A 24960-nucleotide genomic window follows, 5' to 3' on the forward strand; every position below is an offset into this window, starting at 1 on the left:
TTTTTATCTTTGTTGAAGTTCATCTGTTCTTCTCTCAAGTTCTGTATCTTAATGACCATTACTCAGACTTTTATCAGGTAAGTTACTTATCTCCATTTCATTAAGGTATTTTCCTGGGGTCTTATCTTATTCTTTTGCTTGGGAGATATTTCTCAGTTCCCTCATTTTGCTTGTCTCTCTGTGTTCATTTCTGTGTATCAGGCAAATCACCTACCTCTCCCAGTCTTGAAGGAGTGGTTTTGTATAAGCAATGAACTTTATCATTCAACCTTGCCCTACCTCTTGGTTGTCTCTCAAACCTTTGTGATTATTCAAGCAGCCTACTTTATTCTTGACAGGTCTCAGTTGTTGAGATTGTGCGAATTCCTCTCAGTGTTTCAAAGGGAGTAATCTCAGCCAGCATTTATTTTCCAGCTCATTGGAAACCAGACCCTGAGGCAGGTCTGGCATACCTTTTAAAGTATGCAAATATATACAGTCCTGTGGGACCACAGTCATAACTTCTGCTGGGCTTGCAGACCACATGATTTAGAGATGTCCTTTTGGCAACAGTTGCAAAACTCAGGGCTCCAGATAAGTGTATAAGCTCCTGTCTGGGAGGTACCTGTGAGCTGTAGCAAGGCAGAGGGAGAGTGCAGAGATGCGTCTTCCAGACTATATTGTCTGAGAACTCCTCTGTGGTTTACAGCCGTATGGTAAATCTGAAGCCTGCCCCTCTGGCTAATGCTCCAAGAACAGTAAATAGGCATTTTTCACAGGAAGACTGGGGGCGTGTTTCTGTCTAATATTTGTGCTTTGCCCTGGGGGTGGTAGCTTGCCAGAAACTATCTCTTCTGTTGTTTTAGTTTCATGGAGCCCAGCAATGCAGTCCACACTGGCCACCAGAGACAAGTGCTTAAGGGGTCACTCCTGTGTGCACTGTGTGTGCCCACTGGCTTTGGCTGAGTCAAAGGGGAGCCTAGGGCTGGGGCTAGCCCACAATCTTCAGCAGTGCTTTGGGGGAGCCTGGGGTGGTATAAGTCTGTCTGCCGGCTGAAGTGGAGCTGGGCCACAAGGCACTTGGCTGCCTCAGTTGGAAGAGCGACTCTTGATCTCAGAGTTGTGGTTTTGAGCCTCATGTTGGATGTAGAGATTACTAAAAAAAAAACAACTTAAGTAGCTGAAGTGGGGCTGTAGTGGGGGGAGGGTGGTGAGGGGGGCACAGAGAAGTTGTGTGGGGTTTGGGCAAGCCCAGTAGGATGAGCAAGATGAGGGAGCCCAAAAATGGTGCCTGCCAATACTGGTGCTAGCAAACTGGTGTGAGAGTAAAAAAATGACAGTACCTCCATATCCAGAGAAATTTTCAGTATGCCCCTGCACCTCCAGCAGAAGCTTTAAGATGAGCTAATGAATCTTCTCATGTGGTCTAGGTGCATTTTTAAATTGCTGCTTTTGTGCTGAGTGACTGGGTGAGTGAGTCCTTTAAGGGTAGACTTTCTCTGTTTCCCACAGCCTTTTGGGTCTCTTGGATATAAGCCCTGTTATTTTTTAAAGCCGTATGTTTTGGGGGCACATTTCTCTGGTGCAGGTTCCAAAGGTTGTGATGTCTGATGTGGGACACAGATATTTTGCCAGTCAGAGAGATGCTCCATATTTGTGAGATCTCTGCTGGTTGTGGGTCATTGCACCAGTGAAACCATGTCTCTGCCTCTCCTACCTGTCTCAGTGTGGTTCTTTTGTCTTTTGTTGTAGAGGAGATGTTCAGCTAGTTTTCAGGTCCCTTTAAGAGGGAATTCATCCACATGTGGCTGTAGATTTGGTGTGTCAGTAAGAGAAGGTGAATTTAGGATGTTGCTACACAGCTATCTGAATCCAATCCCCTTAACAATGTCCATAAATACTTTTAATAAATAGAACAAATTTTTCAAAGGCACTTCTGTTCCATTAAAATAGTTTAAGGACACTCAGGGATGAAGAATGAGGAGGAAGAGAGTGAGACATAGCCTACCCCTAGGGAAAGAATAGAGAGCTTCAAACCGTGGCAGAGAAGGAGAGAAGACCACCAAGGAAGAAGAAAGTACTATCCCAGATGCATAAAGGAGGAAGAATGGAAACAAATATGTAGGGAATTGCTGCCTAGAACCAGGAAGGAAGAAGGTAGTATAGTTTTGAATGTCAGTTCTGGGTGTTGGAAGATTATGGTTCTCTTTTGAAATAATTATTGAAGAACCACAATATTCGAGTGCTCTTTCTTTTTAAATCACAAGAAGCCATCCCTCACCCTTCTGTGTACCATGTCTGTGTTAACCAGGGTGTATCATACTGAGGATCTAGTTGGGGTATTCTTTTTTACCAAACAATTCAAAACTGGGAGTCTAGGAGAAAAGCAGTGTGGTTAGTCATTAAACCAGAGTTTATTTCAGCCAACGGACCTGAATGTAATTATCACAGTTTTAAATATTTTGTTGAATATTCATGGTTTAACCTCTCTTAAATCTTGTTTTCCTCTTTTGTGAGATGGGAATGACACTACCTACTCCTCCCTCTTTTAGTTGGAAGACCAGATGGGATGTAATATGTGGTCAAGTGCTTTGTGAAGTTCAATGCAAGGGCTCACCTGAAGGTAGTAAGGTTTTTGTCACACAACTTCCTGGTTGTGGTAGTTGTGATGGAGTATATGCAACAGAATGCGCAGAGGGTTTGTTTAATGGAGTAGCACTGGCAAATACAACACTGGGCAGAGACCAGTCTGACAGATGGATCTCTAACCTTCTTACAGATAGCTGTAAGTTGCCAAAATTCAACGGGAAAATTCAAATGTACTAACCGGTATTTTTTGAATACCTTTCATAATCACAGTTGAAGTCATAGTTTTTACCAACCTCATTTTATATCTTTTTCTCCCCCTTCCAGATGAACGGGACAAAGTTCAAAAGAAAACGTTTACAAAATGGATAAATCAGCATCTCATGAAGGTCAGTTTATTATTTTCACATCTTGGAATTGTTTTGCTTACTTTAATTTATTGTGCAGTATCGTATAACTCTGAAGCATTGCTTTTCTTTTTAAAAAAATTTTTTTTTAATGTTTATTTTTCTTTGAGAGAGAGAGTGACACAGTGCAAGTGGGGGAGGGGCACAGAGAGAAGGAGACACAGAATCGGAAGCAGACTCCAGGCTCTGAGCTGTCAGCACAGAGCCTGATGCAGGGCTCAAACTCACAAACTGTGAGATCATGACCTGAGGCGAACTTAGATGCTTAACTGACTGCGCCACCCAGGCACCCCTAGCTTTTCTTTTTTTAAATTTTTTAAAATGTTTATTTATTTTTGTGAGAGAGAGACAGACAGACAGACAGAGTGTGGGCGGGGGAGGAGCAGAGATAGAGGGAGACACAGAATCCGAAGCAGACTCCAGCCTCTGAGCTATAAGCACAGAGGTTCGAACTCACGAATACAAGATCATGACATGAGCCAAAGTTGGAGGCTTAACCACCTGAGCCACACAGATGCCCCTGAAGCATAGCATTTCAATACCAACTTGAAAGTTTAAATTCCAGAGCATTTCACATGCATTTTAGGCATCTGTGATTATCTGGTGTGTGGCCTGTAGGTAATGATGAAGGTGAGAAAATAAGTACCCAGTGATTATAGTGCATTCTGTGATGTTAGGAAAACCTATTATTATTGGACTTAAAAAAAAATCTCAGCAGTTTAAGAAGTATGTAAATATTTATGTGTTAGGGCGTGGAAAAACTGTAATTCTCCAGTAAGATTTTTTCTCTCTCAAGATTCAGACCAGGTTCTGGCCTCAGATTTATGTGGATGGCAGACTGTTACTTATATGAGAATAAAGATGGATTGTAGAGACTGAAGTCTAGACTTACTTTTCTTCTTGTACTTAGTATGACATTGATATTGGCTTAATGTCTGTGTTTCTCTGTGTAGTAAATAGTTGTGGTTCTCAAGTTAATATTTATTTGTGTGCTATGGGACACTTTGAGGATCTGGTATAGGCTCTCCAGAAAAATACACATGCACACAAAATTTGCATACAGTTTCATGGAGTTATTGGATCCCACCCTATAAATCTCAGCTAAAGCACCTGTGTAACTTCGCAATGAACTATTAGTCACTTTTTTCCCCTCTTACAGACAGTCCTAAAGTTGGAAACAGGTAATGTTTTAAGTGTGAGAGTTAGAAAGAGTTCTCTCAGAAAAAAAAAACCAAAACACATTATTTTGAATGTGGTTACATTCTTTAAGCTACTCTACTAATCGTATTTAAAGCATCATGTAGCAAAGTAGTACCAATAATGTACTAGCATCTAATAGCCTTCTATAAAAGTGATTCTTATTTCAAGGGACGTATCAAAATTACCTGAGGGATGTTGTAGTCCCCTCTGTCTCACTACCCATTGACAAAATTCTTTCCCCAAATTCTGATATGTCCTTCAGGAAGGCCATGTCACCCACTCTCCAATTGAGAATTTCTATAAAAAAAAAAAAGAGAGAGAGAGAGAATAAGTTCTGTTGTTGATGGGAGCTGAATCCTTTGATGTGTTGGCAGGAGATAAGAGGTTGAGACATTCTGCTTTATGATGGTTTTGTTAGGAAATATATTGTGAATACTAACAAAAAATACCAGCCGTGTACCTACCCTCTTTCAAGCTTTTGTCTAATCACACACAAAGTGTGAGTGGGACTCTTCCACAGGCTGGGGCATAGGTGGGCTGATTATGAGGTTAAGGGTATGGAACTTTGGAGCTGAAGACTCTGACAAGATTTCCCCATTTCTGAGGTGAATCCAAGGGAAGCAAAGTTTTTGATGAAGAGGTTCCCTTTTGGTGGCTGATGCCCTAGCAACCTTTGTAGCTGTGGCTGTGTAGGGGTGGGCATGTCAGTGGGCACAGAGGGTTGTCCTACGTCTTCTGGAGCATAGCTGCTATACTTCCAGGTTGGTAATCACGTTACAACTGCTGGCAGTGGATGCCAAAGAGAAGTAGAAGTAGAAACACAGGCCCTATAGGAACCATAGCACGGGCCCTGGATAGGTATTTATTGAGGGTCTACTGTGTGCCAGGCGTGTTGGATCGGGCCATTCATTTTATAAGTAGTTCATAAATTGAATGGTTGAGTAAAAGGAGACTTCCATTGCTAAAAATGTCAAAATTCCATTCGAGCTGCTAGAGGACAAAGGCTATATTATTTACTCCTAGGACCCATCGCAGTGTTTGGCAAGAGTATTCTCACTGTGTGTAATATATGTTGTATACATTAAATCATTTAATTCTTCTAGCTGCTGCCCAAGGTGGTTTAATTTAGTGGTTATACACACATAGCCTTCAGAATCAGACAGCAAAGGTTCAAAGCCTGATTTACCTGGAATATGTGACCTGGTTTTGTTTTGTTTTGTTTTTTTAAATAAAATGACAGATCTCAAGATTTAAAGTTTACTTTTGCTGCAACACAGTAAGAATGGGGAAAATATGTTATTTTTATGTGCAATAGCTATTAGATAGATGCCAATCCAACTGATGAGGGTTTCAGTCAGATTAGTTTATTTGTTTTTGTTTTTGTTTTTTGGAGTATGTTAAAGGGTCAGAATTTAAAATTAACTCTTATTAAATGAGAATTCATTTTAGGGAGTGGGGGAAAGTCAGACTACATAGTCTTGGCTAACTACCACTGTCAGTTACTTACATTCTTGTTCTGATTTGGTCTAGTATCAGCTCAAAGTAGTCTTCCCTTATAATCTTAAGAATTGTGCACTGAGATTTCTGGCGCAAAACTCAAATATGTGAGAACGTAGTTTTTTAATCTTTAATTCTTTTATGTCTGAAGTTATAGCTTTAACCTCAAGTGAAGAAAAATAATCCAGTATCCTAAAACTTTTAGAGGCACCAGGCTGTTAAGGTTTGTTTTGTTGTTAGATAACCAGAGAAAGGGCAGCCTTCATGAGAACTTTTCCATGTTTCATTCAAGCAGTGGTTGAGGAATGTTGCACTATGTTGTCAGCCTCTTTTGTCTCACTAAAAAAAAAGAAAAAAGAAAAAAGATGCTGGATGCTTTTGTTCTAGGTAGCCATTTGGTTGTAATCCAATTAGTGGGAAATATAAAATAAGTATATGAATTTTAAGTAAAAATTTTCATATTTGAAAGTAGTATTTTTTCTGTATTGATTTTTTTTATATTCTTCACTTGAAATATTGAACATCTTCAAGGGAGAAACAGAGAAAGGAGAGTAGCAGGTCCCATATATTTTTTGCCTTACCATATTCCTTTTCAGTGAATGAGAAATATGTTATTTATAGAGTTTGCAATAAAATGGGATCATGGGAAAGGAGGACCACGACAAAGGGGTCAATAAAGTAAAAATGGGTAAGGAGAGAAAAAACTGGGAATGAAATCATTTAGATAATTGAATAATTCTACATGCCTTCTTTATGTTTTGTCACTTTTAACTGTAGTCACAAGTAGTCCTTAAACCATGGGGAAGGGAGGAAAATTACAGGAAAGGGGGCATTATAGGAAAAAAAGAGAGAGAGAGGTGAGGGAGGTGGTTAAAGGGGGAAGAGAGGGCAGGAATGGCTGTTTTGTGCACTAGGAGTGCTCTCTCACAGCCCCAGAGTTGTGCCTCGGGATGGCTCTGTGGGGCCCAGGGTCTGGAGACCCTGCCCTTGGCTCAGCTGCCTGAGAGTGCTAATTCCAGCTGGGAATTATTCTCCATCTTCTGAAATAATTCTTACAAAGTTTGCCTTTTCTAAGTTATTGTTTTATTTATTTTATTTTACCCTGTTCTCTCCACCACAGTTTTGCCTCCAGGGAGAACTGTCCTTGGGAGTTCTGCTTGTTTGGGCAGTGAGGTGATTGAGAGGTTTAGTCCCAGAACAGACTTTCCTTTACTGAGTTTTTCTTCTCAGGTGATAACTTATATATTCTGGTAACTTAGATCAAATTGTCTTTGAAAAAAGAATGTCTCCTTCAAAGTTGCTAGTCTGTGACATGTAAGCCAAAGATGGGAGGCAAGAGAGGTTAGACCGACAGGGGGTTGTGTCCAGGCTTTGCAGTTTATTATTTGTGTGACCTTAACCTTCTTAGGTTCTCATCTGTAAAATGGTGGTGGTGATAGATTAGTGTGAGGAGTTAAAGGAGATAATCCATTTAAGCATAAAGCATGATAACTGGCACATTGTATAAGTTGCCTCTGGAACCCTTCTGCCTCACTCATCCAAGTCCCTTTCCTTGCCTCAAGTACTTTCCCTTTTAGTTTATTCATTTTAGAAAAAGCTGGGGTTTAGGTTCAGAATCTGTTGAGGAGATAGATTGACCTATTGCCTTCTTGCCTTAGAGTCCTGCTGGGACACTGAAGAATTACTTATTTGAGGTAATCCTGTTAGCTGTTCCCTCCTCTCCTCCCTATACCCTGCGCCCCAGTCATTTATGGGTTGATCTTGGGGCTCACAGGTCTTTTTTATTCTTCTTTTTCCTCTTCTCCCACACACTCTCCTCACAGAAAGGGAATCAGTGAAGACCCACCATACTTCTGAAAGGTTGGCCATTTTTATTTCTCAGTTGTGATTTCACTTAGATTCACAACTGGAGGGCATCTTCCACATCCTCCAATTTGCTTCCTTCATTTACAGAAGGGAAAGCTTGCCACACCAACTTTTACTGGGAGAGCTGCACCAGAAGTCCTGAGATGAGAATACAAATTAGAATGAGGGGCTGTGTCCCGTGTTTGTTTTCCGTGTGCAGTGTGAGATGTTGCAGATCTGCCAGCAGGTCCCCCTTGGCTATGAGGTTGTGTTTACTTTTTTCTACCTATAGTTTTAACTACTTGTAATTACTCCCTGTGATTTAAGAAGTTATGGTTTATGCAGCTGCAAAATAGCATATGCCCAGTGCTTAGGGGATGATTCTGGCATGGTCAGTTTTTAAAAGTTTATATGACTGAGAAAGGTAAACACTGTAAAGTTTATAAATGATTGATTGAGTTATTATTATATCCATGTGTATAAACATTTTTTTTCCTTAAAATATTTGGTTAGGATTTTTTTTTTTTTGGAGAAAAAAACTATATTAAAAATATAGCCTTGATTTATATTCATCAGAGCTAAAATTACATTTGTTTAAAGTAAATAGATTGCTTAATTAAAACTTCCATTTGCTGTGAACAAGATGACTCTGGCATTTTTCTAAATATATTTAAATTTTAGTGTTCTGGTATTTCAGTTGTAAGACTAAGCCTGTCCTTAAACTGATTGTTCTGGCAAGAGTGTTTTCCTTTTGAGTGATTATTTTTCAGAATACTTTTATTAAGGGGCGCGTGGGTAGCTCAGTCGGTTGAGTGTCTGACTTCAGCTCAGGTCATGATCTCATACTCTGTGAGTTCGAGCCCCACATTGGTCTCTGTGCTGACAGCTCAGAGCCTGGAGCCTGCTTCAGATTCTGTATCTCCCCCTCTCTCTGCCCTGCCCCTGCTCATGCTCTGTCTCTCTCTCTGTCTCAAATAAAAAAATAAATAAATAAATAAATAAAATAAAAAAAAGAATACTTTTATTAAAATCCAGTTGACAAATTCAAGTCTGTTTCCTCTGTAAGTCTCTTCACACCCTGAGTAGACTGGATTGTTTACCTTGCAAATTGGATATTGAGGTAAACTACTGGTTTAGGTAACATTTATGTATTGTTCTTAGAATAATTTTAATTATAGTATTAAAAAACATGAGCTGGTTGTTATCAAAAATGTTTGTGACTTCACTTAGCTAAATTTTACCCAGAGGATTGTTCTAAAACATAAAATTGATGACAGTCTTCTATTATTTACAGTATTTTTATGTCCATTTTACCTATGGAAGTTTATAAATTAGAGGATCTTCTATCACTTTTTAGTTTTTTTGTGATCACATGCAATTCTGTCTTGCTGTCTAGAAATCAACAAGACCATAGTATAAGAAATAGCACCTAAGGTTTAAATACCCATGATTTAACTTTTGCCTTACTCTGGTGAAAACAAGAAACAATGAAGCCATTTTTTTGTTTGTTTATTGTTTATTTATTTATTTTTAGAGAGAGAGAATGCATGTGTATGTGTGCCTGTGAGGTAGGGAGGGGCAGAGAGAGAGGGAGAGAGAAAATACCAAGCAGGCTCTGAGCTGTCAGCTCAGAGCCCAACCAGGAGCTTGATCTCATACTTTATGAGATCATGACCTGAGACAAAATAGTTGGATGCTTAACTGACTGATCCACCAAGAGGGCCCAATTTTCTGAAATACTTTAACAGTTATCAAAGAGCAGAAGATTCTCTTTAATTGTTGACTTGGACCCAGAATTAGCATTTGAGCCGTGGCTGAGAGGCTGCATTAAAGAGGAATAATTGAAAGGGCTGAACAATTTTTAGAACGTTGGAATCTGAAGAAGTCTTTACAAGGGGCTTTCCTTACCTTGGATCCATCTAACTGGCAGTTTATAGTAGAGATAGATTCCTCAGTACTGGTTAGCTATACTGTAAGTTTATTCCTTAACGTTGTATAATAGAATATTTGGTCTGAATTTTAATTTATTGATATATAAATGCATTTGGAGCAGAAGAGGCCCCGGGTTCCAATATTGCACCACACCCTATTTGGTATTAACCTGCTTGGTTGCCACATGGGAGACACCCAACTGACTATCTGATTTTTGTCTCTGTTCCATCATATCTTTGGAACTCTTCATTTACTCATAGCATGGATATTCTTTGCCCACATTTTAAGGTCAACGACTTCATGGCTACACTGAATCAATTACACCATTCTTTATTTTCTGATTTGGTGGCTGGAAGGAAATGTAAATCCTCATGCTGAGAACATAGTGATAACGTTCAGAGAATAGAGAAAAAGCTCTAATTTGCTCCGTGTTCTTGACCATCACATTCTTCTTGAGTGATTTTATATCTGTGGGCACAGATGAGATGGGAGACTATTTGAAGCATTGACTTCATAAAGGGTAATGATAAATACATCTTCTGAAAGTATAAGACAGTGCTTTGTTCTTAGAATCTGTAAATAAGATATATTTTTTAAAGATCTTAGACTTATATGAGTGGTTCTTAAACTCTAGCTCCATCAGACTCACTTGGAGGGCTTGTTACAATAGATTACTGGGCCTTACCTGAGAGTTTCTGATTCACTAGACTGGGGATAAGGCCTAAAAATTTCCATTTCTAACAAGTTCCAGGAATTTGTGTTTCCAATAAAATGCTGATGCTGGTAAGTTGGGGGCATATTTTGAGAACCCCTGTCATAGACAAATGGATAAATATTTCAATTAACCATCAGTTTTGTTATAACCAGCAAATATTCTAATATGGCTTAGAAAATAATAGCAATGTTTTTAAGTTTATTTATTTTGAGAGAGGGAAAGAGGGAGTGTGTGAGCCAGGGAGGGTCAGAGAAAGGGAGAATCCCAGCGAAGAGCGTGACGCGGAGCTTGATCTCATGAACCGTGAGATCATGACCTGAGCTAAAATCAAGAGTTGGATGCTTAACCAACTGAGCCACCCAGGTACCCCAATAGCTGTGTTTTTTTGTATGCTAGGTACTTTACAATTTTAAGGCCAATATTTAATAATAGCTGCTAATAGTACTTGAGAGGTAACCATGTGCCAGGATCTGTCACTCTCATGTCTTAGTGTATTTAATTCTCACAACTATCCTTATAGTCTGGCCTGATAATTTTTATCCCCATGTTATAGATGGTGAAACTGATGCACAGGGAATTTCCATAATTTTCCAAGGTCATGCACCTAGTAGTTTTTTGGACTGTGTGGAAACTAAGGCTACGAGAGCTTATATAATTTTCCATAGGTTGGACAACAGTCTAAAGGGGAAGTGAAAAATGCATTCCAATCTGCCTCACTACAGATCTTTTGCTGTCTTGACTACACTGAATTCTTAAGGATTAATTTAGAGTTGCATGATTAAAGCTGAAAGAGAAGCTGAGCTTGACATTTGGACATTTGTCTGATTTCTTTACAAATATGACTTGACATTTAAATTATTTCTGTTGTGATATAAGAGATTAACAGTGTAGGTAGAGAGGAAGGTTTGAAAGCTTTTTGGGGAAATGTCTGGTTAAAGGCCCAATGTGTAGAATTGAGAAGTAAGTCAGGACTTACAAATGTGAAGAGATCGTTGATTTCAAGATAGTAAGAGATGTATGGAAGAGTACGAAATGGTTCCGTGTAGATGAATATAGCTTGGGATGGAGAAATTCTGAATGTCTTCTCATCATGAAGAAGAATGATACCTTGGTGATAAATTCCTCATCAAGAAAAAAGTCCAGATTAACACTATGTTTACTTTCAACTTTGCTGTAACTTTAGCATAATAAGAGCTGCATTTGAAATACAGTTTAGGAACTATTCTGTTTTCATGCAACTATTTTATTTTTTTAAGTAAGCTCTATGCCCATTGTGGGGCTTAAACTCAGGACCCTGAGATCAAGAGTCACATGCTCTTCCAGTGGAGCCAACCAGGTGCCCCCATTGAGCTATTTTGTTGGAGATAGTAAGTATCTCCATATGTGTAAAACCATTAAACATTTAAACCATTAAAGTTAGGCAGGGCAGCATAGGATAAAGTGTGCCAGGAGTGGCAAAGTGTAAGGGTTTTAAGAGATTAGATATGGGAGGCTTGGGGTGCCTCTGAGTAGTCAGAGACTGTGTCAGGAGGAGGAAATGGACTTAAGCTGGGTGCAGAGGAGAGGGTGGCGGGGGCGGGGGAGCACAGTGCCTGTGAGGAAGTAGATTGCTAGGATTTGCTGGAAGATCAGATTGGATAGAAAATAATGAAGCCAGGTAAGAAACAGATGTGAATGGTTAGCCAACAATGTTGGAAGTTTTTGAGGACAAGAGTGTCATAATGTAATTGGCATTTTAGGGAGAATCTTGCATTTCATACACAGGCTTTAAGGAAGTAAGTGTGGCTATTGTGAATTTTATGACATGATTGGCTGTATGTTCACATAATAACTCCATATTGTAATGAGCATACAGAGAGATGACTACTGGCTTACCCCAGGGGACTCTTAATTTAATAAATCTGCTTTGTAGCGGATAGTTGAAGTCAAAGAAGGCCCGCTGTTCAGACCTGTAGAGGAGAAGAATACCCAGTGTAATAGATCAAGAAAGCTAGATCTCTAGTCTTATCAAAAAGACAAAATTTGACAGTGAAAGATGTAAAGTTCTGTTTCAAAGATTGACATGTTCATCTGTATGATACAGAAGGTCTGGTATAGAAGTAATTCATGTGACGAGACCTAGGGGGGTTGTTGACCTCAGATTTATAACAGTGGTGTACCTGAATGCAGTCTTAATAGAATTAAGCTGTCTTAATAGAGCTGAGAGTATATAGCTCTTTTGTACTGTTTGCTGATTGGGCCATATCTAGGGTATTTTTTGTTTAGTTCATGGCAGTGCATTTTAAGAGACAGTAAAAGGGAAAGTCTATAAGGAGGAAGTCATGATGTTGACAGCATGGAAACCATCTCTCGAAGGAGGAATGATAGAAACAATGGGGAAGTTAGTTTTGAGAAGACAGGATCAGGAGAAATGTGATGGGTGTTTTCAGATATTGGTAGAATAGTCCTATAAGAAAGAGTACAGTTTTCGGTTTTTTTAAATCTAAAAAGAGGATAGCTGGATAATTTCAGGTTTGAAGATTTTAAACTGGGTGTAAAAAAGTATCTGCAAACGGCCTCAGTGCCTAGTAATAGATAGTCAAGAAAGTGTTTTGATCTCAGGGTATATTTTTATAGTTTCCTATGGCTGCTCTAACAAGTTACACAAACTTGGTGACTTATAACAATATAACCTATTCCCTCACAGTTCTGGTGGTTAGAAGCCTGAAATCAGTTTAACTGGGCTGAAATCGAGGTGCTAACAAAGCCGTGCTCCCTTCAGAGGCTCTAGGGGAGAATCTGTTCTTTGCTTCTTTCAGCTTCTACTGGTTGCTGGCATTCCCTGTCTTGTGGTCACATTCTCATCTGCCTCTGTGGTCACATTGCCTCCTTCTGTTCAGTGTTATCCTCTCTGCCTCTCTTTGCATAAGGACACTTAGAGTTAGGACCCACTGGGATAATCCAGGATCACCTCCCCATCACAAAATTCTTAGTACATTTGTACAGACTCATCTCCAGATAAGGCAACATTCACAGTCTCCAGGGATTAGGACCTGGTGTCTTTGGGGTCCCCACTCAGCCTAATGCATGTATGGACAACTCTAACTCTCTGATGTGCAATTAGCCATGGTTTCACTCCCTAGCCAGTAATAAATTTCCACCAGAATCTCATGGGGATTTAGTTAGAGTCTATCAGAGATGGATTAGAAGTGATTAGTATTTTGGTTGGAGGTTGAACTAGGTGGTATCTAATATCCTTTTCAAGACCAGGAAGATATATTCAAATGACTTAGATGACAGGTTATGTGAAGTACTAATTAATAGGGATATATCAGAGATTTATTTTTATATTTTTAAGCTATTTGGAAATAATTTTACATTTTAAAAAGTTACAAAAATAAAAATAGGACAATGATCACTGTAAGCTGTTTACCCAGACTGACCTCTTACTAACATTTACCCTCTTTGCTGTATCATTCCCCAGACATTGTGCATATGTGTGTATGTATGCAAGTGTATATCTATACTTTTAAAATCTGAACAGTTTGAAGGTAATTTATATAGACCATGGCCCTTTGCCCCTAAATACTTAAGTATCCATTTCCCAAGAATAGGCGTATTCTCTTTCATGGTTATCAACTTCTTACATTTACATTGGTATGATACTTTAATATATTGTTTATATGCAAGTTTTGTTGCTTGATCTTTTTGCACCATTTTCCTTCCTGGGTAGGATCCACTTGGTTAGGTATTGAATTAATGAATGAACAAATTAATTAATTAATCCATCCCTCTGCAAATATTTATTACTTATTTGTTTTTATTTAAATTCAAGTTAGTTAACATATAGTGTAGTCTTGGCTTCAGGAGTAGAATCCAGTGATTCATCTCTTACATATGACACCCAGTGCTCATTCCAACAAGTGCCCTCCTTAATGCCCATCACCCATTTCCCCACCCACCTCCCTTCCAGCAACCCTCAGTTTGTTCTCTGTATTTTAGAGTCTCTTATGGTTTGCTTCCCTCTCTGTTTTTATCTTATTTTTCCTTCTCTTCCCTTATGTTCATCTGTCTTGTTTCTTAAATTCCACATCTGAGTGAAATCGTATGATCTGTATCTTTCTTGGACTGACTAATTTCACTCAGTGTGATATCCTCTAGTTCCATCCACATTGTTGCAAATGGCAAGATTTCATTCTTTTTCATTGCCAAGTAGTATTCCATTATATATATATATATATATACATATATATATACATACATATATGTGTATATATATACACACACACATATATACATATATGTGTATATATATACACACACACATATATACATATATGTGTATATATATACACACACACATATATACATATATGTGTATATATATACACACACACATATATACATATATGTGTATATATATACACACACACACATATATACATATATGTGTATATATATATACACACACACATATATACATATATGTGTATATATATACACACACACATATATACATATATGTGTATATATATACACACACATATATACATATATGTGTATATATATACACACACACATATATACATATATGTGTATATATACACACACACACATATATACATATATGTGTATATATATACATACACACATATATACATATATGTGTATATATACACACACACACACACACCACATATACCATATATATATATAGATATAGGTATATAGATATATAGATACACACACACACACACACACACACACACACACACACACCACATCTTTATCCATTCATCAGTCGATGGACATTTGGGATCTTTCCATATTTTGGCTATTGTTAGTAGTGCTGCTGTAAACACTGGGATGCATGTGCCCCTTTGAATCAGCATTTTTGTATCCTTTGGATAAATACCTAGTAGTAGTTAAATCATCAGATGTTGGCAAGGATACAGAGAAAGGGTAACCTTTTTGCACTGTTGGTAGGAATGCAAACTGGTGCAGCCACTCTGGAAAACAGTATGGAGGTTCCTCAAAAAATTAAAAATTGAACTACCCTAGGTACTGCATTTAGTTGGCATGTCTCTTTAATCTGTTCTGGGAACAGTTGTACAGCCATTTTACAGACTTCTATGACATGAACATTTTTGAAGAATACAGAACAGTGGTTTATTGGGATAGAATGGAAGATGAATTAATAGCAAAATGCCTTTTGAACTTAAAGTTGCTTTATGACAAGAAGACAAACTTTTTTCCTGTGAGAGTCATTTAAACACTTACAAGTGATTTTAGTGTTTGTCGAGAATATAGTGGACTACCTTTTCAAATTAAGGACACCAAATTTTACTCAGTAATTTCATCAGATGATTTTAATTCTATCTTGTGATCAATAGCAATTTTCCCTCTTTTTGACTTCTTTATTCATTATTATCATTATTCTGTCACCATCGCTACCTTTTATTGAATGCTCACCATGTGCCAGATCCTGGACTGGATACATAACATACATGATCTGATTTAATCCTTGTTTTTACCAGTGAGGAAACAGGGGCTCAGGGAGGCTAAGTTATCCACCCAGCATGAAGTAGGTAGGATGTGTCAGGACTGAGCTTTTTAGTCTGTCTGTACAGAAAAACTTTGTCCTACCACTACATCATGCCACAACAGAATGACACAAAATTAAGGAATGATTAAGAAGAATTGAAGATAGAGAAGTAAGGGAAAAAAGCAATATGTTGGGATACATTGCATTTTACTTGGTTCTGATTTCTCTCAGCCATATCCCTATATACTTTAAGTCTTTGCTATTATGGCTTGGCCTCTTCACATGACCATAAATATTTATTTGCATTCTTCCCTAATCAATATACTTTACAAGAATTTGGAGATATAGATAAAATTGTACAAAGAAGCCAAGCAGCATTCCTGAAAGTAGTTGTTTTACTTGGAGGAAGGGTATTGACTCAGGCATTTTTGAAGAAGAAAAAAATTACACTTTGATTAGTGGAGCTAACATTCTTTTTTTTTTTTTTTAATTTTTGAGTTTATTTTGAGAGAGAGGGAGCGAGAGTGGGGGAAGGGCAGAGAGAAAGAGAGAGAGAGAAGAAACAGAATCCCAAGCAGACTCCACACTGTGAGTGTAGAGCCTGATGTGGGACTCGAACTCACACATTGCAAGACTATGACCTGAGCCGAAGTTGGACACTTAACTGACTAAGCCACCCTGGTGCCCAGTGATGCTAACATTCTAAATCATATTGTATGGGCCTTGACATCAGAAGAAGTGTATGCATTCTGTAGTAGGTAGATTAAAGCAGAAGATTTGTTTTATTTGGTACTAGACTGTAAGCTGCATGAGGACAGAGCTGTGTCTGTCTTAGGAAATAGTGTGTCCCTGAAATCTAGTATAGTGTCTGTCACACTGCTGTTTTCCTCAGACCATACTGAGGAATTTGATTGCTTAATGAATGAATGTAAAGCCAAATGAAACTTTCTCCCAGTTTATAGTATAGTATAGTATAATATAGTATAGTATAGTAACTACTATGACGGGGAAAGTGAAAAGATTGCTTTGGGTAGGAATGAGATAAAAGTTAGCTGGAAGAAAAATAAATTTATGATGACTTTCTTCTTTTAAAGCTAAAAAGATCTGTTTCATTGTAGGTGTAAAAACTGAGGTTCCAAACAGGTCATGATTAGCAGGGCCAGACTTTCCATGTTCTGACAGCTTTTCATGTTATTTCCACTGTGTAATTCAGTTTTTCTATTTGTGGCTATGAATACCCATATTCATAGATGAGATTAATTTATCTAAAAGTACTAATTAGTTTTGCTATACTTATCCACTATTTTCATTAATTCAGAATTTAGAAGAATATTGGCTTGGAAATTCTTAATATATTAATAAAATTAGATTCTCTGCAGACTTACCGCATGTAAGGGAAAAAAAACCCTTTTTACCTTCTCTCCTTCTAGATTTTTGGTTGGACTGTACAAAAATAGTTTAACAAGAGAAAAGCATACAAATGTACTTAATAAAAGTTTTGGGATACAGAAGCTTTCATATGGAAATGAAGGCCAGAAAAAATGATTAAGCCTGAGGGTTTCTATATGAGATTTGATGAAGAGTGGAAAGTCATAGAAAAATGTGATAGCACAAAAGGGTATGAGCTAAGGGTAATAAACTGATGTGAAACTTAGCAAGGCTTAGTTGTTCAGTACATTTCAGTGTCCCTTTGTCTTTAGAGATAAGGATGCTCTTTTCCTCCAGGTACAGGGAGGGAACCTCTCACATGAAGGTCTTATGACCTGCTTCAGGGAAGAAGATGTGGGGAGTCAGAAAATCCTTCCAGGACTTGGTGTTTTCCAAATCCCTTCACTGTAAAACATTCAGTATGCTAAAGTGCTGTATTTTGGGGTCATGTGCCCTGACCTCATCATGCAGATGTAGTTAAATTTCTATGTAGGTCTGAGATACTCCTTTGCATAGAATGCAAGAAAGCCCTGTTTCCAGGCCCTAATCAGTGTTTGCTGTAACTGCAGATCCAAGGAAGAATTCAGAAACTAGTTATCAAAGGGGCTGACAGAGCAAGACAAGTAGCAAAGGAGATAGAAGTCAGTAATCAGAGAGGGTTCAGAATTTGAGATAATTTGATAATGAAAGTGGTCAGGGTGTCAAAGGTAGCAGTGGGTCAAGTTCGACTGTTCCATACACTAGAACTATTTGATCTTAATGTAATATAAAAGAAATTTCTGCTTTCTGAAAAAGGGAAAGAGGGATGACTTCAGAGGGAAATTGTTGGAGCTGGGAAAACTATTGCATACTTCTGTTGCATATATGCCCGATGGCACTGAACTATTGATTTACTCTGCTAATATGTTCTTACACTGATGTTTGTGTCAAGAATTTCTTATCAGAATTGTTCAGGTACTCTTCTTTGTCATTCAGTAAAACTCCATGGAAATACACTACTGATTTTCAAGTAAAATTTAGGGGGACCATGGTATTCATTAAAAGATCAGTTTTTGAGGGGTGCCTGGATGCCCCTCAATTGGTTAAGCATCTGACTTCAGTTCAGGTCATGATCTCACAGTTCTTGGTTCAAGCCCCGTGTCGGGCTCTCTGCTGACAGCTCAGAGCCTGGAACCTGCTATGGATTCTGTGTCTTCCTCTCTCTCTGCCCCTTCTCCACTCACACTCTCAAAAATAAATAAAAATTAAAAAAAAATAGGTCAGTTTTTGACTCTACATTCGTACAGAATACTTAACATATGAATGGGGACTTTTATAAGTCATTTTTAGAGAACTGCATTTCCCAAATGGCTAAAATATGTGGTAATGCTGCTTGTTCTCAGGCTAGCCCATTAGATCTTATTGGATTCATGTCCTGTTTTACAGATGTTAAGAGCTCAAGTCCCGACATCGAGGAGACTTAATACACTAGAGGAGAGAGAGGTCTCCTCCCCTCACCCCCAAATAGGTTTAAGCTTAAACCTCACTCTAAATCTTTATTCCTTAGAATCACCCTCTTTTTTTTTTTTTTTTTTTTTCTAACCCCAGGCCCCAGTGCATGTATGTATCCTCCTAAGGCACTGTTTTTCAGTGTTCATGTTCCATCTTGGACTCCCAGGGCAGTTGGTCTCAGTTAGGGTCAGGAGGGAAACCTGCTGGGAAAGACTGGTGGGAGCCTAATTCACCACAGCCCACGAATGGTAGAGCCCTCTGGACATCCTGCTGGAAGGTAAATCCCTGGTAGGGTTTCAGACAGATTCAAGAAAAAAAGTTAGTTGTAGTTAGGAAGCCAGGATGGAAGTAAGTTGGTCATGACTGGAGTGTGCCTTGGCTTAGTTTTTCTAGCCTATACCTACTTTTTATAGCATCTTTCATCACTGTCCTTTAGAATCCAGGGAAGGTGGTATATAGTGTAGTGGCTGAGAGCACAGGCTTTCAGCTGAGCTGCTTAGACTCACATCTTCCCTTGACTATTTACTAGAGATGTGACCATGACTTTTCCTATGCTTTTGTTGGCTCATCTGTAAAACAGAGAGAATAGCGTATCTTTGTATCTATAGATTTTTAAGATCATCATAAAACTTCAGGTTTGTCCTGTCTTCTATAGCAGTGGTTAAAATGGTCCTGATGTTTGCATTTTCATGGGATTAAGTCCTAATGTTGCCTATATATTGAAAAGAGGACACTGCCTAAAATGTACAGCTGTGGTGGTTTTATAGTAATATTAAAATAATGGATACCAGTTAAATGCCGAATTCTAAATAAAGAATGTATTTTTCATGGTCTGGCAAAGCCTCCCTTTAACACCTTTTTTTTTTTTCCCCCTCCCATGGGCATGACAGTTTGAGGTGAGATGCTATGAGTGTTTGGCAGCTAAATGTATTATTTATGAGCCATCACATCACTGATTGAGTTTGCCTAGATAAAGTAGTTCACAGAGCCACAAACACAACACAGCTTGTGTTTGCTTGAGCAGAGAATCTGATGCTTATGTTTTCTGTAAGAGCACTGGCAGCTTTCTAGTATTTCTTAAACAAACAAACAAAAAGCCCCCCCCCCCCCCAGTATGTTAAAATCTCCAAAAAGGAGTACTACCTGCTGAATTCTTGAACAGTGTATAAATCCCATTTCTTAGATATAAGTACAGTTATACCAGAAAGATAAATATTGTTCCTCTGACAAGTTCTAAAAGTAGAAATGTTTCCTGTAGATCTGTTGTCTGAGTTAATGAGTTTTGGTCCTATCCTTTTATTTCACAATTTGTTACTGTTCCTCTTAATCGTAAAAAATAAAACTGCAGGTTATTTTATCAGCAAAAATGGGTTTATTCAGGAATAGAGAATTGTAATATGGTACAAGCAAGCTACTTAAAAACAACAACAACAAAAAACCATAGGCAAAACCATAGGCAAGTCCAGAGAACAGAGGAGAGGAGCACTATTTTATAGTGGAAAGGGGTGAGTTGGGAGGGCTGTTATAAACAAAAAGTCCCTTGGAGTCAACTGGGAGTTGCAAGTACAGTGGCTTTTCATTGGTTGAGTTGTGATGGTTTCTCATTGGCTGGGCTGTTTGTTGCTTGTTGCTGGGGGAAGAGGAAACCTTTTCTTTCTCCTGCTGGGAGAGTAAAGCAGTAGTAAGAGTAATATTGGCTTGCAAGGTATGTCTCTTCCTGTTGGGTCTGCAGTTGATCACGAGTATCAGGGTGTGACAGGTCTCCTTTTTGGTCTCTCAACTCCATTTTAGTGAGGTTTCCTTTTATTAATTTTCACAGTCCCAAATGTTTTAAACATTTAATTTTTATTTTATATCAACTTCAACTTAAGAAACTGTTTGCAGACACTTTGATTTTACTTAAGTTAAGGAAGAAAAATTCAGCTGACTAAATTTGAAGATCTAATTGGCTTTATTAAGCAGTTCATGGATTGGCAGCATCCCATCTAGCAAGTAGAGGGGACCTCTAAGGAGTCATATTAAATAGAAAGTTTTTATAGGAAGGAGAGTGAGGCAAGGAAGTTATTAGCAAAAGAAAAGATTATTCCAGGCAGGGTCACCTTCCCTTAGGGGGAAGGACTGTGGGTTCTCATTAGGTGGATTACCTCATCTTCCTTTGGGGGATACCAAGGGCTTTTGTGACAGATTACCTCATTGGTGCTGACCAGAAAATTCCTGACTGACCAGTTAAGATTTCATTTGTGCGGGAGGGTGAAATTGCAATTAGGTTAGGTATTAAGCCCCAGTATTGTGACTTTGCCTGGCCTAAGTGGCTCCATCTTTGGTCTGTGGCTTTCTTTTTAACACTGAGCATTGTATATAGTAGAGTAATTTTAATGTTTAATCCAGGTCATTAAGTTCCACACTTTTTTCTTGTAAAAACTTAATTTCTTGTTGATACTTTTCTTGCTGAATTTAAAAATTAATTTTCCAGAGTTGACAAGATCAGATAAAAACATTTTTTTTTTTTTGCAGAGGAGCAGCATTTTTCAAATCAGGTTCCCAGGAACACCAGTGTGATGGTGTGAGATGTCCTGGTGGAAAAAAAAAAAAAAAAGTTTCCATTGCCAAAAGAATTTGGAAAGCAGCATTCCCTGGTTGAAGAGATTTATGGTATAGATTAGCATATTAAAGACCGAGAACTTCTGTGGTAAAGAACCCTGTTTAATTCAGTGTGTCACAAATTCACTTGGTCATGGATTCTTTTTATCAAAGAGTATCTACTAGCATCCCTTTGGGAGATCCTAAAGGAGTTTTAAAGTGACTGCTTTTAAGCAAATGTAATTAATTTTAATTTAATTAGAATCCCGGATTTGGACAGGATCTAGTTAATTTGGTTGTCATTGCAGGAATATTTTCTCACAGCCTTTCTTATGGGTCACTGATTTTCTAATTAATGGACAACTTATACTTTTGGTTCACTTGGGTTGTAACTGAGCTGTTTTTTTCATTGTCTAAAATTTGCTTATTGTGACTTCCACTCATTTATCTTGGGCCAGCCCTCCAGAATGATAGAAACTATATACGGCAGCTCTTAAATATCTGAAGAAACTATTTTGTCCCTTTTTAGAAAACTTTTCTTGTCAAATTCTATCATTTCCTTTATTAAAAAATATTTTTTTAACGTTTATTCATTTTTGAGAGACAGAGAAAGACAGAGTGTGAGGTGGGGAGGGGCAGAGAGAGAAGGAGACACAGAATCTGAAGCAGGCTCCAGGCTCTGAGCTGTCAGCACAGAGCCCGACGTGGGGCTCGAACCCATGGACCATGAGATCATGACCTGAGCTGAAGTCGGACGCTTAACCGACTGAGCCATCCAGGCGCCCCTCCTTTATTTTATTTCTATGTGATGCAGTTTTTATTTCATACATATCTTTTTCTAGCATATTCTTTTTTGGTTTTCTCCATTTGAAATACTTAAGACTCTTGAGTTGAAGGCAGAAAATGAGCTGAGGGAAGTCTACCAGGTAATCAGTTATACAGGAAAAGCATGGGCTACTGTTATCCATAGAACCCAAGTCTGTTTTTATTGTCCAACTCCCTTTCACCTCTCCACCTTAGTACATATTGAGCTGTTTGCCTATTTACTTATCTTTTCTTTTCTTTCTTCCTTTCTTCCTTTCTTTCTTTCTTTCTTTCTTTCTTTCTTTCTTTCTTTCTTTCTTTCTTTCTTTCTTTCTTTCTTTCTTTTTTCTATTCCATTGTGGAATAGCTCCTTTAGTCTTAACTGTTTTCCAGTTTTTCTGCAAAGTCATGTATTGCTTTTATTATTAGAAAAGAGCAAGTTTTATAAAAACCGTTGCTTCGGGGCGCCTGGGTGGCGCAGTCGGTTAAGCGTCCGACTTCAGCCAGGTCACGATCTCGTGGTCCGTGAGTTCGAGCCCCGCGTCAGGCTCTGGGCTGATGGCTCGGAGCCTGGAGCCTGTTTCCGATTCTGTGTCTCCCTCTCTCTCTGCCCCTCCCCTGTTCATGCTCTCTCTCTCTGTCCCAAAAATAAATAAAAAAAAAAAAAAAAAAAAAAAAAAAAAAAAAAAAAACGTTGAAAAAAACCGTTGCTTCAACTCTGAACTTGCTACAGCAAGAGAAGGCAATTGAATGATTCATCTTCTTTCCTAGAGTGAGGGACTGATAATGATTAAGGGGCTGCTTGCTAGTCCTAAAGGTGTTTGTGTTTCAACCTGGAACTCTTGGTGGGGGAGGGCTTAGAGTTGTACTGCCTCAGGGCCAAATCTGGCCACAGCCTATTTTTTTGGTACCGCGAATGAGGTTAAGAATTGTTTTTACATTTTTAAAGAATTGAAAACAAAAGAAAAATAATATTTTGGGACACATGAATATTGTATGAAATTTCAAATTTGGTGTTTATAAATAAAGTTGTATTTTTAAAAAAAATTTTCAATGTTTATTTTTTGAGAGAGAGAGAGAGAGACAGAGTGTGAGCAGGGGAGGGGCAGAGAGAGAGGGAGATACAGAACAACAAGCTGGTTCCAGGCTCCACGCTGTCAGCACAGAGCCCGACATGGGACTTGGGCTCACAAACTGAGTTCATGACCTCAGTCCAACTGAGCCACCTAGGTGCCCCTATAAATAAAGTTGTATTGACTCCAGCTGCTACCATTCACTTTTGTGTTATCACATCATATGACCCTTAAAACCAAAAATATTTACTATTTGGTTTTTGTAGGAAAAGTTTCTTGATTCTGATGGATGGAATGGTTTTACATATATTTTAGGAAAGGTTTTGTGTATATTCACTTTAGTGATGAGATATGACACCTTGTGTTTCCCCTGAATCCCTTTATGAAGGTAGCATTCCTTTCCTATATGTAAGGCTAGCTATGGTTCTATGAATGTGATTTTATACCATAGCTGCTTTTCTGAATGAGCTTCCCTCTTTGGTTTATTTTAAAATACGGCATTGAAAAGGCCAGCTCAGTTTAATGCTTTATTAAAGCAAAATTTTATTTCTGTGATTATCCTCTTTGAGTCAAGACAGTCACGGAGGATAATATGCATTGCAGATGCCACTTCAAGTAGCAAGTTCAATGAGCAATGCTGATAGAGTGGATGAAATGTTTCTTCTATCACTTAAATTAGAGGTTTCCTACTAGATTAGTAGGTAATCCTTTATGATTATTGTATTTGCTTTTTGCTCTTTTAATATATACCTCCTTTCTGGCATAAAGGTTTTATAGTGATTGGGTTTGACAGCTTTTCCAGCTTTATTAATACTATGATCCGCCCTTTTATTTAATTATTAATTGATTATATTTATAACAATTTTTCAGTAAGTACAAGTCACGCTCTTTTTAAAATGTATCTCAGCTGAGTATACTGATGCATTAGAACAGTCTAACATCCTGTCCTATGTTCTGGGCACTATTGTTAATTCTTGTTGAATTGTTGTGAGTATAAACATTTCTCATGTGTGAACGTTGCTGCTATTCATTAACTTGAAGGAAGTGTGATTAAAATATTTTTAAGAACATATTTCCTTGAGGTATAATTTACACGCAGTATTCATTGGTTTTAATTGCATAATTGAACTATTTTTAATTGAATGATTAAAAAACCTTTTTTTTTTAATGTTTAGTTTTGAGAGAGAAAGAGTGTTGAGTAGGGAAGGGGCAGAGAAAGGGAGACACAGAATCTGAAGCAGGCTCCAGGCTCTGAGTTACAGAACCCGACTTGGAGCTCAAACTCACCAACCTTGAGACCATGACCTGAGGCTGAAGTCGGACGCTTAACCGACTGAGCCACCCAGGTGCCCTTTTAATTGAATAATTTTTAATAAACACAGAATTGTGCAGCTCTCACCACAAGCAGAATTTTACAACATTTCCATCACCCCAAAAAGAAACCTGTAACTATCTGCCCCGTGCACCCCACTCCCCCTGGCCCTAGGCAACCTCTAATCTATTTTCTATCAATAAGATTCACGTTTCCTGGGTATTTCACAAAAATAGAATGTGTCCTTTCTCTGGCTTCTTGCACTTAGCACAATGTGTTTGAGGTTCACCATGTTGTAGCATGTATCTTCATTCCTTTTTGTTGTCAAGTAGTATTTCCATTCTAAGGATGTGTTACATTTTGTTTATTCATCTAAAAGTTGAGTGGCATTTGGATTGTTTCCACTTGGCTATTATGAATAATGCTCCTGTAAACATAAACATGCAAGTCTTTGTATGGTTATGTTTTTTCACTTCTTTTGGATATTTATTTAGGAATGGAATTGCTGGATCATATGGTAAATCTAGTTTAACATTTTAGGGAATGCCAAACTGTTGTCTAGAGTTGCACCATTTTATATTTCCCCT

General features: G+C 38.2%; 1 protein-coding gene across 26 annotated transcripts in view; it reads left to right on the top strand.

The window, feature by feature from the left end:
* Positions 1-24960, top strand: part of DST (dystonin) — a 491438-nt gene that overhangs the window by 225742 nt on the left and 240736 nt on the right. For all 26 annotated transcript variants that reach the window (XM_019457466.2, XM_019457473.2, XM_019457470.2 and 23 more), the window contains one exon: positions 2893-2954. In XM_019457466.2, the coding sequence (XP_019313011.2) occupies positions 2893-2954 (62 nt within the window). The remainder of the gene's footprint in view (positions 1-2892; positions 2955-24960) is intronic.

The sequence above is a fragment of the Panthera pardus genome, unplaced genomic scaffold (assembly GCF_024362965.1).
Source record: "Panthera pardus isolate Hobbes unplaced genomic scaffold, ASM2436296v1 HiC_scaffold_17, whole genome shotgun sequence".
NCBI classification, from domain to species: Eukaryota; Metazoa; Chordata; class Mammalia; order Carnivora; family Felidae; genus Panthera; species Panthera pardus.